This window comes from Thamnophis elegans, chromosome Z, assembly GCF_009769535.1.
Source record: "Thamnophis elegans isolate rThaEle1 chromosome Z, rThaEle1.pri, whole genome shotgun sequence".
Lineage (NCBI taxonomy): Eukaryota > Metazoa > Chordata > Lepidosauria > Squamata > Colubridae > Thamnophis > Thamnophis elegans.
Window position 1 is genome coordinate 63,785,061 of NC_045558.1, and position 14,672 is coordinate 63,799,732.

The 14,672-nt window shown below is 36.4% G+C and overlaps 1 protein-coding gene across 2 annotated transcripts in view; it reads left to right on the forward strand.

The window, feature by feature from the left end:
* ITGA9 (integrin subunit alpha 9) overlaps positions 1-14,672 on the forward strand; it is a 615,138-nt gene that overhangs the window by 138,172 nt on the left and 462,294 nt on the right. For both annotated transcript variants that reach the window (XM_032236787.1, XM_032236788.1), the window contains exon 14: positions 4,725-4,879. In XM_032236787.1, coding sequence (XP_032092678.1) covers positions 4,725-4,879 — 155 coding nt within the window. The remainder of the gene's footprint in view (positions 1-4,724; positions 4,880-14,672) is intronic.

Genomic DNA, 14,672 nt, shown 5'->3' on the forward strand with positions numbered 1-14,672 from the left:
GTTGAGGCATTTCTTTAAAACAACTGTTTAAAGACCATGCAATTTTGTCTAAATGGATGGTTTGAAACTGCAGAATTAGGAAAGGCAGCAATTATCTTTTTCTAAAACAAACAAACAAACAAAATATAATATGGGTCCATTGATTAGAGCCGTGAATGGCGAACCTATGGCATACATGCCCAAAGCGGCATGTGAAGCTATGTCACCTGGCATGTCTAGTCTTGCCTTTACTATTCTGGGTTTCTGGCGTGCATGTTCACACAATGATCAGTTGTTGTTCACACATGTGGCAGTGCTGAATACAGTATGCACATGTGTGCCACACAGCTGATTGTTGGGTGCGGATGTGCATCAGAACCAGAAATTCAGCTTTTCCAGAGCACAATCCCTTTGAACAATGCGCAGTGCCAAACATTGGCTTGCGCATGCGTGCTGGCCAGTTAATCATCAAGTGTGCATGTGTGCTAGAATCCACACATGGCTTTTGAGGAGCGTGACCCTGACGACTGCATGTGCACATGTGACCTTTTCACCATCACTTGATTAGAGGAAACAGCTGTAGTTACATGGCCAGAAAATAATTAAAGTAGATTGATAATGCTGGGAAAAAATGAAGTGACATTTTTTCCCTGGGCATGTCCAACATCCACTGATTGTCATGTCTTGATCTGTTTAAACATTTCAGACATGCAGTTTCTCATTTTTAACACTTTTCCATGGCAAGCAATTTCATAAATTTGGTCATATTTATATAAATAATAGAGCTTAAAAGTTTGCAATCTTGTTTGAATATTTAATATTTCTGCATAAATATCAATTAAAACATGATCCTGCAAATTCAAAAACTGGATAAAGGGAACCAATTGAACAAATCAAAAACATTATACTTGTTCTGTACAAGCTATCAAAGTCTGTGGATTGGGTCTTTTCTTAAATGAGTGTTTTATTTCTACATGATGTGGACTTTGTATTTCCCTAAAATAAATGAGGCCTCAGTTTTCTGATATCCCCTATCCCAAGAGAGTTAAGCTTAAGTAGATATTAGGTAAATGGGAAAAGAGTTTGCTTAATAGGTTAAGTTTAACATAGTAAAACCTGCATGATGTGGTATTTGTAATTCTTAATTGCTCATTAAATATGCATTACCTAGATCAATTAGTGTCATTTTTGTAATTACACTATATTGCCAAAAGTATTCTCTCACAACTGAATCTGATTATTTGGATGGGTGAGCGAATACTTTTGGCAATATAGTGTATTTTACATTATACTTCATATAAAGTTAAAAAAAATAAACTTTATTAAGACATAATGTGATATAGCTTAGTCATAAATATTAGAGAATCAGTGAGGACCAGGAGTAAGAAATCTAAATGTAAGTTTGCCCTCAGCCTGGAAGCTCAATGGATAATTGGAGTGGTCAGCCTCTCACAGACCAACCCAATTTATGAATTTGTTTCTGTCGGGGGAGGAGAGAAAGGACTGTCACGTACGATTGGCAAGATATCCTGAATGGAAGGAAGGATATATATCGAATAAATCTTATTTATCTAATAAACCAATATTGACATGTTCTTTAAATGTCTTTAGGCCATAGTGTTGCTTTTATGTGGACATGTAATTTCTAGAAAGAGAAGAAAGAGAAGATGGAGTTAAAGAGAATCATCAAGAATTCCCTCTCTTTATTATGAGATCAGCATAATTTTGTTTTGATCAGCAATTGTGATGAAAATTCTTTACTCAATTTTACAAATAATAGTGCCCTGAATGAATACTAAAATCAGCATATCAGCCTTCACTACTTTAAGCAAAATGCTTAATGGGGTAACAAATTTATAAATTCATCCTGTTCCATCATATTCATATAAGCATATGCTTCATGGAGGCAAAAAGTTGACAATTAAAGAATAATATTCATATATGACTCCTCACCTGATTATGACCTTGAAAAACTGGTAATTCTCTCACATTTTGTCCTATATTCTAATGCCTCATGTCTCTTATTCTTTCAGTTTGCAAGCTTATATATAGCTCCCTGTTTTTTTAAAAAAAGTTTGAAGGCAAGATAGAAAGCTACAAAAATATAAATATTTTGTCTCATAAAATGTTACTATTGGGATTGTACAAGTGTGTGTGTGTGAATTTGTGTGCTTTGCTATTCTAGCCTAACTTGGTATGGAAAGAGAGACGAATATGTATAATTCAGGAAACAACTGTGTCCTGTTACAGATGGATAGACATTTAAAGTGTTGAGTGAAATTTTGGGCAGATTGACTGAAGCGTGAGAAAGGAAAGGAGAGGCAGCAAGAGATAATACCCAAAAACTGGGATGCAAGAATAGGTGTTGATTTGCTGAACAGCAAGCAATATGTCCTGAAGTTGGGGTCATAGGTTAGATGGATATCCCTGTGCCAGCTGGTTATACTGTGTTTCTTTTTGAATCTCTTTATATTGTTGATGAAGAATTTTTGTAATTAACTTTAAAATAATGTTGCAAAAATATCAATTTTGCCATTGGTATTTTTTTCTTTTGTTGCCCTTGTTCAGGTGGTTCCCATTCCCAAATCTTTTCAATGTAATATGCTGATCCAATCCTGCATTTTTAAAAACATAGGAATCGATATCAGCTCTCTCTCAATCATTTCATTTCAAATTAAGTGAAATGTACGTAGCAAATCTTTGGTTATATTTCCTTAAAAGGCATACCACAGGCAACAGTTCTTAGTGCATACTATAAATTTTAAACAAGCAATTGATTAATCTATTACCAGTTATAGAAATCACGGTACTTGTGATTTTATGCTCATATTTATGTACATGATTTTATGTATGTAGTGACTATGCAGCTGATTACAGATAGGTCAGTTACGACTGCAATGGAGTCTGTCCATTACATTTGGAAGACATGACAAATGTTAAATGAATTGGACTCTAAAGGGAGCAACGAGTTAGAAAAGCTTTGGAAAGCTTTTTTTTGTTTGTCTGACTGCCAGGAGGCATGGGGAAGAGGCCCAAGCACAGCGGGGATGGGAGGGGGAGAGAGGTGGGGTGCGCTGCCCAAGGGCAAATGACTGAGAGGACTCTTGTAACTTTGAAACAAGGTTGTATGTAGTTTTGGGGCATCTATTGAACTTCAAATGGTCATTAATTGATCTGTCATACCTTGAGGACTATCTGTAGTGTGAAACTCACTGTATGGCTCCATATGGAAAAAGGTATCACTGTTCAATTTAAGAATTTAATATGAATGTAGCCATCTTATTCTCAGAAAAGCAGAAGTGAAAAAACCTACAACAGTTTCTAGTTAGCAAAAAGTAACATATTTCTCTCTCAAAATAATACTAGTATTATTACTATATGGCATAGTAATAAATTATAGTGAAACATTGAGATAATATTTCATTTCAAAAAAAGTAAATGTGTTTTGAGAAGAGCAATTGCTTGAATATGATTGGATTTTCTGGTCCTGGATTATAGTTTTATTCCTTCAGATGAATCTGTCTGATCTCTCTTAATCACTTTTAGAACCACTGCATGTAATTAACAGAATAAAACAGAGTTGGAAGGAATCTTGAGGGTATTCTAGTCCAACTCCCTGCTCAGTGAGGAAATCCTATAACATTTCAGACAAATAGCTGTCCAATCTCTTCTTTAAAAGTTCGAGTATTGGAGCACCCACAACTTCTGGAAGCAAGTCATTCCACTGATTTATTATTCTTACTGTCAGGATTTTTTTTCTTTAATTCTAGGTTGGTTCTCTTCTTGATTGGTTTTCATCCATTGCTTTTTGTTCTTCCTTCAGGTGTGAAAATGGAGAATCAACACCTGTTGATTCAACACCTGTTCTTCTTTGTGGCAGATGTTAAATATTGGAATACTGCTAGCATGACACTCCAAGCCCTTTATTTTCATTACACTATACATACACAATGCCTGTAACTGTTCTTCATATGTTTTAGCATAATTTAATTCTTTGGGCTTCTAGGGTAGTTTTTATTTGGCTAGCATGAACTATGTTTCCGTATGGGTATTTTTTCATTTGTCCTATAATTTTTGTCATAAAAATATAATTACTGGGAAGTCTGGGTCAATAGTTGAAATGCTGGGCTTGTTGGCCAGCAGTGCATGTTTGAGAACCAAGCACCGTGCGACAGGGTGAGTTCCTGTCCTTGCCCCAGCTCCTGCATGCAAATGTGGGTAGATAAATAGGTACCAGTTTGGTGGGAAGATAATGTTCCAGGATATCATGCTGGTCACATGACCCAGAAATGTCTTTGGACAGCGCTGGTTCAATGGTCTTGAAATGGTGATGAACCCCACCATCCATAGTCAGCAACGACTAATGGAGTAAAATCCAGAAGGACTCATTTACCTTTACTTTTCACCTATAATTATTAAATATCTAATAGAAAAGCTTATTACTTTATTTGAATTTTTCTTATTCCAGTAATGCATCTTAATGGTACTAGTGTATCCAAAGTCCTGTCCTACCCTTCCCTCCTCCTCCTCCACTTTTGATTATTATAGGAAAAGTATTTCCTTTGGGGTTGGAATATTTGGGGAATAACTTATTATTTCCAGGACTAGTATTAAAGGTGATATCCTAAGCAAGTTTAAGAGTTCTCTTAAGTTAATTAAATAGGAGCTACTTTCCCCTAAACTTAAAAAGATCTATGATAATATGAAAAATAATGCAGTGTTTCTTTTTTTCTTACTGTTTTAAGATCACGACCTGTCATTACATTGGATATTTCAATTTTCCTGCCAGCATCCATTGACATCACAGCTCCTCAGTGTCATGATGGCTTACAACAAGTGAATTGTCTGAATATCACTGCTTGCTTTAGTTTCAAAGGCAAACAGGTTCCAGGACTGATAGGTGAGCTACTGTCTTGATATCTGTTACTTTTTATCAATTCTAAACCAATATTCCTATGCTAAGAAAAATGCTCAGTAACTAGTTATTTAAAAATACTGTGGTTAATTCAGGAAGAGGAGCACATTATTGCCTTCATGCCCGATTTATATAATAACTCATCTACATATTATACCTTTTGAGATATGTTTAAGCAGAGGGGTCTAAGCATTTTGGAAACCTTCACCACATTATTATATTTAGTCAGAGTATTGTGGTAAAAATGATACCCATATCATAAGCTACTTACATTAAATCAGTAGTATTTTGTCATATCTTCTTTATAAGAGAGCTGATGAGAGAGCATCAAATCTTGCTAGCTCTGAAGTGTGTAATATTTAAGAGAATTAGCAAATAATTTGTTATTTTAAGTACTTCATTCAGTAACCTGAGCTGGGGTACTTTACTTATCTATACAGATCAGACACTTTTTAATTATCACATTTTTCCTTTAAAGTCTCAATATTAAGTGAAAACAATGGATCAATATCAGTGAACTTCAATCTCCAATTTAAGGCTGATATTTATGAGGAGTTAAATTTGTCTATAACTATCAGGCAAACTACTGGCTATCAGACAAACTATTGGTTATCAGACAGACAAACTACTGGTTTGAATTAAGACCTCAGCTTATTGGGTTGGTTCCAATAATATAATTATCACGGAAGGAGGAGCCAACATCACGATGATATGGATGTGCGGTCTCGATGCTCCAAGACCGCAGCTGATACTTTTACCACTGGGAGGTCCAATCGGACCTAAACCTTCCCGAAGAGACAGTGAACAGGAAGAATATGTCTTGCTGACCTCAGGGACATTGCAAAGTCCCTGATCGATGCAAGAGAAGTTCTTCAAGCCGGTGACAAAAAATCCAGCCAAGGTTGACGAAGTTGGGGCGGCTCCAAAACAGGAGGGTTCGGAAAGGGAAAGTGTTTCCAGCTGGTGAGGAACTTTTACTGTTTTAAAAAGAGACTGCCTATAAAAAACTTAAAATTAATTTAAATTGGAGAACAGAAGAATCAAGCAGCGGAATTAAATTGGGAATGGTTTTGGACAGTGGTTATCTTACTTTTTAAATGCTATCTTCATGGATGTAATTTATGCAAGCCTTTCAAAATGAATGGATTAAGTTTTCTTCTATTTTTTCTTTTATTATTCTCTGTAACCTATGGTTTAAAATTTTCCTCTTTAATTACTGTGGGTGTTCTTCTAACCCATTTAAAAATTGGACTCTTTTTTTTAACTTGAAATACAAAAAAGATACAAAAAGAAATAAGGAAATTTGCAAAAATAACACTGCTACTCAGAGGCTGGAAGGTTTGTGTTTTGGAAATGGAACTCTTTTTTTCTTCACTGATTGTTTTGGCTTGGCACTACAAGGTTTCACTGCTTGGTTATAGAGAGTGATAAGAAGGGAAGCATACAGATGTCCCTTTGAAGTATATCTTCAACCAGAGAAAAGTGAAAACAAAACATTTTTTATTAACTTTCCAAGCTAGAGCAGCTGTGTTTGTTAGCTGGAGAGAGTGGCACAATTTCAAAAGTAAACAGAAATTTTAAACTTGCAAAAGATATTTTCAGAAATACAGAAATTATCAAATATATTATATGAGAGGATAGAGAAGCTGGAAGACTTAGCGCATATAACAGCAAAATATGGTGAAGAAGTTGAAGACATTTATCAAATGCAAAACGTGATTAAAACCCAAAAAATCGAAGTGCAAAATGAATATTTGCTGATATTTATGGTGATTGGTTTGTCTCTGAAAATGGAAAGAGTGGAATACTGAAAGAGGAGGGGAAATTTATCCCAGAGGGAAAGATACAGAAGAAGAAAAAAACAAAGAATCTATGGATTTAAAGAGATAAATTTTATTAGCAATAGCATTGATAACACTACTGACAATCAAAGATAAGCTGACTAAGGAAACAGAAGAAGGGAATCTAGATTACATGAGAGATCTTATAAGCAAGGAGTTCCTAAGAGGAGTCCATACAAAGTTGATTAAGGAGATATTTAGAGGACTGGCACCACAAATGACAGAAGATATGAGACTATTTTGCTATTGGAAAGATACAGGTTGATAAATGGAAGAATATAATTTAAAACTAGTTAAACTTAGTGAAATTTATTGACAATAGATATAGTTTAAATAAATAATTGATAATGTTACTAATGTATACAGTGTGTAGTGTTATGATGAGTATAATTGGATATGAATATTTAATAGTACCTATGTAAGGAAGATTAGAAATCCCTTTGGATTATATATAAAGGTTAATAAAAAAAGAATCAAGTTAGATACAGTTAAAGTTTTGATTATTGGGGGGGGAATGTTATGATACAGAGTATAGTCAAATAAAGGAGGGATAAGAATAACAATTCTTTAGCTTTGCAATGCCAAAACAGTTGGGCCGTCTGAGTAGGATGCCGTCGGGCAAGCCCACTACAAAAAGGTCTTCTGGGTACATCAAGAATTTGGAGTACGGGACTTTGATAGACTCAGAAATTCCTATGGCTTTTGCATATCTTGCATTAAATAAAATTTCTACTTGTTTTCTCAAGTGACTTAAAACATCACTGACACCATCTTTCCCTTCCATTTGTGCTTCTCGTCATGCTGCATATGTATATATAGATATGGGTATAACATAAGGAAACTGGATGTAAATTTTAAACAGTGATTGGAAAGGAGGATTAGAAAACTTTGTTATTAAATATTATGGATGTTTAGCTAGAATAGGACATACGGATTTAGTTTTGGAGGATTTTAGAAATAGTAATTGAAAGGCCAGTATGTGATTATGTATTAAATTTTGGTATATTTTATGATGAAGGATGCATAAACAATTATAGTCAAATGAAAATGGAGATATGATGGTGACATGTATAAATATTTGAGTTAAAATGCTTGAGTGAATATGAATTATGTTTGTTGACTGTGGAAGAGATGCACGAAAATCTTTTTGTAACCAACTGATACACTTTTTATAGCATGTAAAGAAGGATGTTGTGTTTGTTTTAAATTAAAAATTAAAAAAAATTAAAAAAAATAATAATTACCACAAGCAGCTGTGGGACATTCTGATCATTACATGATTCACCTTGTACCTGCTTACAGACAGACTTAAAAGCATGAAACCAACAATTAAATCAGTGAAGACTTGGACTGATGAGGCAAAGCTAAAGCTACAGGCTTGCTTTGACTGCATTGACTGGAATATTTTCGGAGATACCTCTGCAGACTTGGATGAACTCACAGATACTGTAACAACATGTTTAGTCAGAGTATTGTGGTAAAAATGATACCCATATCACAAACCACTTACATTAAATCAGTAGTATTTTGTCATATCTTCTTTATAAGATAGCTGCTGAGAGAGCATCAAATCGTGCTAGCTCTGAAGTGTGTAATATTTAAGAGAATTAGCAAATAATTTGTTATTTTAAGTACTTGATTCAAGAACCTGAGCTTTGGTACTTTACTTATCTATACAGATCAGACACTTTTTAATTATCACATTTTTTCCTTTAAAGTCTCAATATTAAGTGAAAACAATGGATCAATATCAGTGAACTTCAATCTCCCATTTAAGTCTGGTTTTTATGAGGAGTTAAATTTGTCTATAACTATCAGGCAAACTACTGGCCATCAGACAAACTATTGGTTATCAGACAGGCAAACTACTGGTTTGAATTAAGACCTCAGCTTATTGGGTTGGTTCCAATAATAATAATAATTACCACAAGCAGCTGTGGGACACTCTGATCATTGCATGATTCACCTTGTACCTGCTTACAGACAGACGTAAAAGCATGAAACCAACAATTAAATCAGTGTGGACTTGGACTGATGAGGCAAAGCTAAAGCTACAGACTTGCTTTGACTGCATTGACTGGAATGTTTTCGGAGATATCTCTGGTGAACTCACAGATACTGTAACATCATAGGTCAGTTTTTGTGAAGACCTATGTGTGCCTATCAGAAAACTGAGAATATACAGTAACAATAAACCTTGGTTCACAGCTAAACCTAAACAGCGTTCCAAAGAGGAAGCCTACAGAAAAGGTGATAGAGTGCTGTACAATCAGGCCAGAAACGTATTAACAAAGGAGATCACAGCAGCAAAAAGAAGCTACTCTGAAAGCTAAGGAATCAGTTCTCAACAAATGAACCAGCAAACACGTGGAAAACTCTTAAAAATATCACTGGTTACAGTAAACCTTCCCAAGCTGTAGGAAATCAGTAACTGGCAGATGGCCTGAATGTGTTTTACTGTAGGTTTGAGAGAAAACTACTGCCACCCATCTCCACAATCCCCATCTCAGACAACAACAGCTAAGCCTACCCTATTCCATTGGGCCCACCACCTCTGGTGATTACAGAGAATGAGGTGCAAAGCTATTTCACAGACAAAAGCCAGGAAAAAACACCAGGTCCAGATTAGATAACTCCTTCTTGCTTAAAAATCTATGCTGACCAACTGGCCCCCATCTTCACCCAGATCTTTAATAAATCACTAGAGATGTGCTATGTTCCTTCTTGCTTCAAATGCTCTAGTATCATCCCAGTGCTGAAGAAACCTTCCATCAAGAAACGGAATGACTTCAGACTGGTTGCTCTAACATTTGTAGTTATGAAAAACCTTTGAAAGACTAGTGCTTGGCCACCTGAGAATCACCACAGACCCACTTAGACCCCTTGCAATTTGCCTACTGAGCAAATAAATCAACAGATAATGCTGTTAATATGACTCTGCACTACATCCTACAACATCTTGAATCTCCAAAGACCTATGCAAGGATCCTCTTTGTAGACTTCAGCTCAGCATTCAATACCATCATTCCAGATATTCTTCTAACTAAACTAAATCAGCCAGCTGTACCTGCCCACACTTGCAAATGATCATAACCTTCCTAACAGACAGGAAGCTGCAGGTGAAGCTAGGCAAAATCAGATCAGATACCTGTATAATTAGCACAGGAGACCCCCAGGACTGTGTGCTCTCTCCACTTCTCTCTATATAACAATGACTGCATCTCAAAATATGCTCTGTTAAAATACTGAAGTTTGCAGATTACAACAGTAATTGGTCTCATTCAAGACAATGATGAATCTGCATAGAGGCAGGAGGTTGAACAATTAGCCTTCTGGTGCAGCCAGAACAATCTTGAACTGAATACACTCAAAACTGTAGAAATTGTGGTGGATTTTAGAAGAAAACCTCCTATACTACCAACTCTTACAATACTAGACAACATAGTATCAACAGTAGAGACCTTCAAGTTTCTAGGTTCAATCATATCTCAAGACTTAAAATGGACTCATAACTTCAAAAACATCATCAAAAAAGCACAGCAAACAATGTTCTTTTTGCACCAACTCAGAAAGCTCAAACTGCTCAAAGAGCTGCTGATTCAGTTCTATAGAGGAATTATTGAATCTGTAATCTGCACCTCCATAACTGTCTGGTTTGGCTCTGCAACCAAACAAGACAAACATCGACTTAAACGGATAATTAGAACTGCAGAAAAAAAATTGCTACCAATCTGCCTTCCATTGAGGACCTGTATACTGCATGAATCAAAAAGAGGGCTGTGAAAATACCTACACATCCTGGACATTAATTGTTTCAACTTCTACCCTCAAAACAACATTATAGGGCACTGCACACCAGAACAACTAGATAGAAGGACAGTTTTCCCTGAATGCCATCACTCTGCTTAACAACTAATTTCCACAACACTGTCAATAATTTACCAAGAATGTATTACTATTATTCTTCTCTTCCTTCCCCACTATATCTCCCCACTTACACCTATAACCATGTTGCTTGTATCTTTCAATTTATATTGTTTTTATTGTTTCCTAGTACAAGTTAATAGCTTATTAATAACCTAGACTATCATTAAGTGTTGTATCTTTTCACTTGATGAATGTATTTTTATTCTCTTTATGTACACTCCTTATGAACACTGAGAGCATATGCACCAAAGACAAATTCCTTGTGTGTCCAATCACACTTGGTCAATAAAGAATTTATTCTTTTCTATGAGATATCTATTCTGTAAGATAAGGTCTTAATTCAAGTCAATAGTTTACATAAAGAAATTTACATTCAGGTCTTTACTTTGCATTATTCTAGTTCAAAACAAAGAAGGATATGCTTCTGGCCACCTGTGTTATCACTAAACTTTGATTTGAACTGCTTCAATGTATACAGAGGAAGAAACATTAAGATTTTTTGTCAATTAGGCCATATGTATATAAACCTTTACTTAGATATGATATAAAGAGAGAACAAAAAAAATGTATGATAAATTGGATGATAACTCTAAAGAAACAATTCCAACATAACCTAGGAGAAGATCTGTGGAACATATCTACAAAATTTACTCTGAACTATCATTTGCCTGGAAATGCCATGAAATAAAAGGAACATTCTATATAAAAGGGACATGGTGGCTCCGTGACTAAGACGCTGAGCCTGTCGATCAGAAAGGTTGGCAGTTCAGTGGTTTGAATCCCTAGCACTGCGTAATGGAGTGAGCTCCCATTACTTGTCCCAGCTTCTGCCAACCACCTTTGGAACCACCTTTGGTGGGAAGGTAACAGCGTTCCAGGCACCTTCTGCATTTAGTCATGCTGGCCACATGACCATGGAGATGGCTTTGAAATGGAGACAAGCACTGCCCCCTAGAGTTGGAAATGACTAGCCTTATTATTTTTAATCTTACTTAGTAAGATTTTAAAAAAAGATTTGGGACTCTGAAAAGAAACTAAATGGGTCTGCAGAGACCTTAGATTCTTTTGGAAATGAAAATGTAAATGGTGTTTTCTCTGTCCCAAACCAAGAAGCATAAATGATTGCTTCCTTCTGACCCTCTGGCGCTCAGCCCACATCTCTCCATGTTCCTCAAGGCCTGGTTTGCTGAGAGGGGGAGCAGCCTTGATGTCTCTGTTTCCCCCCCAGTCCCAGCCATCACTGGTCAGCTTCCTCAAAGATGGTAGTTCATGTCCCGAGATGCCGAACAGTGAACAGCTGCGAGAGCCAGACCAAGTCTGCTGCCGACTCGCCAATGGGGGTGCTTCTTCCAGACCAATCGCTTCCCCCCCACCTTGCTGGATTTTTGTGCTTGGTGCTCACCTGGGAAGGGGAGCACTTCTCCATGCCACCTCCTTCTTTCTCTTGGTTTCATCAACAGGGGAGGAGGAAGGCCAAGCTTGAGGGATGGCAACTAAGGCGGAATGCTGTTGCTACTCAAAGGCAAGTGCAGAGGCGCTTCGCTCCTGCACCAAGGCTCCGCCTATCACCACTACTGCAACAGTGCAACAACTCTTTCATCCCTCTGCCATGACAGGGCCACAGGAAGTTGCACTAGAGGGGTGAAAGAGATGCATGTGATTTTGGGGCTGCGGGTTGCCGACATCTGGTCTAAATGGATTAGCTAAGGAAGGAAAATTAAGTATAATTATGTAAATATGTATATATGTCCCTAAGCTATACCTATAATTCCAATGCAATGGGGATCCAATCTAAACCTAGGTTACTGCATCCAATATCCAACAGACTAGCGGCTTTGTATAAAACAAAGCCATCACAGTCAATCTATATTTTTCATTAATTGATTTTGCACATCATGCTAAACAAGGGGTGTCAAACTCAAGGCTACAGGTTGCATCTGTTCTGCGTGGCTGTTCTGGAAATGGAAAGGGGCCGGCCCACATCACTTCAGCCCAGCTCACGCCATTCCAGCCAATGTGCATTAGCACAGGCAGGCACTTGCATGCGCATCACAATGGGATGGGCCGTGTCTGAGGGCATGTGTGCATGTATGCCAGCCAGAATGGAATGGGCCAGGCCGAAGTGATGCATGTGCCCGCCTCCTCCTGTGCACATATGGACCCACCTGAATGGGATGGGCAGAACCAAAGTGATGTGCTGGTCCCTTACCATTTCCAGGGCAGCCTCACTTATCAGCCTTTCAGGTGTGTGTGTGTGGGGGGGAGGGAAGGTGCTTGGCATCAGGGAGTTTGCACCTGGTCCCCCCAAGAAACAGTCATGGCAGAGGAGACAAGTGAGGTGGACCACCAGATGTGCCTGCTCCATCTCTTTTTTTTTTATTAAATTTTTTTTTTAAATTTCAATTTAAAACAAGTACAACATCTTTCTTTACATGCTATAGAAAGTGTATCAGTCGGTCACAAATAAACTTTCGTACATCTTCTCCACAGTCAATAAACATAACTCATGTTAACTCAAGCATTTTAACTCAGATATTCATACATATCACCATCGTCATATATCCATTTTCATTTGACTGTAATTATTATTTAAAAATATTGGTAATAATAATACTCTTAAACAATACATGCCCACACCAGTGGGAAAAGAAAAAAATCAGAAAAAACAACAACAACAACAACAACAACAACAACAACAACAACAAAAGGACAGAAAGAACAAAAGACAAGGCAGGGAAGAAAAAACAAAAAAAAGAAACAAAAAAACCCCACAGGTATATATTATAAAAAAAAGTATATCAGCTGGTTACAACATGTTTTGGTGCATCTCTTCCATTAATTCATATTAATTCAAATATCTTAACTCAAATGTTTACCATATTGACATCATTATACCTCCACTTTTAGTTAACTACAGTTATTTAAACATCCTTCAACCTTAACTATGCCAAAGAGTTAATCCATAACCACATGCTGACATTTCATTTACTTGTTTGTAAAATCCTCTATTAACATCAAATCCTCATATCCTATTTTAGCTGAACATCCATAATATTTAACACCAAAAATTCCATCTTTCATGCAATATAATTTATTATCATTCTCCCTTCTTTATGTAGTTGTATCGTATATCATAACATTTTCCCCATATTAATTAACATTTAATTGTATATATTTTATTTTATTTTTAGTAGTGATAATTATTGTGATTAATAACCTTTATATATAGCCTAAAAGTATTTCCAACCTTCCTTTCTCATATCCAATTATTATTATCATATCAACTCCACATTATATACATTACTATCAATATCAATTATTATTCAGCTATATCTATTACAAATAAGAGTAATTAGATTTAGCTAATTTTAAGTTGTATTCTTCCATCTGTCAGCCTATGTCTCTCCAATAACAAAGCCTTCTCAGTCCTATTGCCATTCGTTGAATAGATTTACCAAATGTTTTTATAAGCAAGTCCAAACAGGGATATCTTCACACCTTTTTGCTCAGGATGTCTCTGATGAGATAATAATGTTGTCCCAGGCTTGTTAAACTTTTCAAATTGACTTTAATTCTCAAGGGTGGAATTCTCATTTCTCCTACGTTTTGTCTCTTAAAATAAATCTTCTTTATAGCTCCTCCCCTTTGTAGCATAGCATTCCTTTCTTCCTCCAAGATAAACCAGACGCCATTTCTCACCTTTTCCATTTGTATTTCAGGAACATTCAAACATTCCACGTTCTCACCTTTTCCTTTATATTTTAATGTCAAATAATCCAATTTTTTTTCAAATCTTTGATATGAATCAAACAGCTTCCGAAATGCAGAAAAAAAGTATCTGAAATGAGCCCTTAGGAATATAATTCGACGCCATGTTGTGTCGCAGTTAGAGACTCTAAGGTACTTGCAAGTAAAAACACGCTGGGAGCTGTGCGATCTTATCTGATCTTAGACCAACACAGCCTAGCAATAAAAGTGTCAGATCGTGCAGGGCCAATTAGTAATAGGTT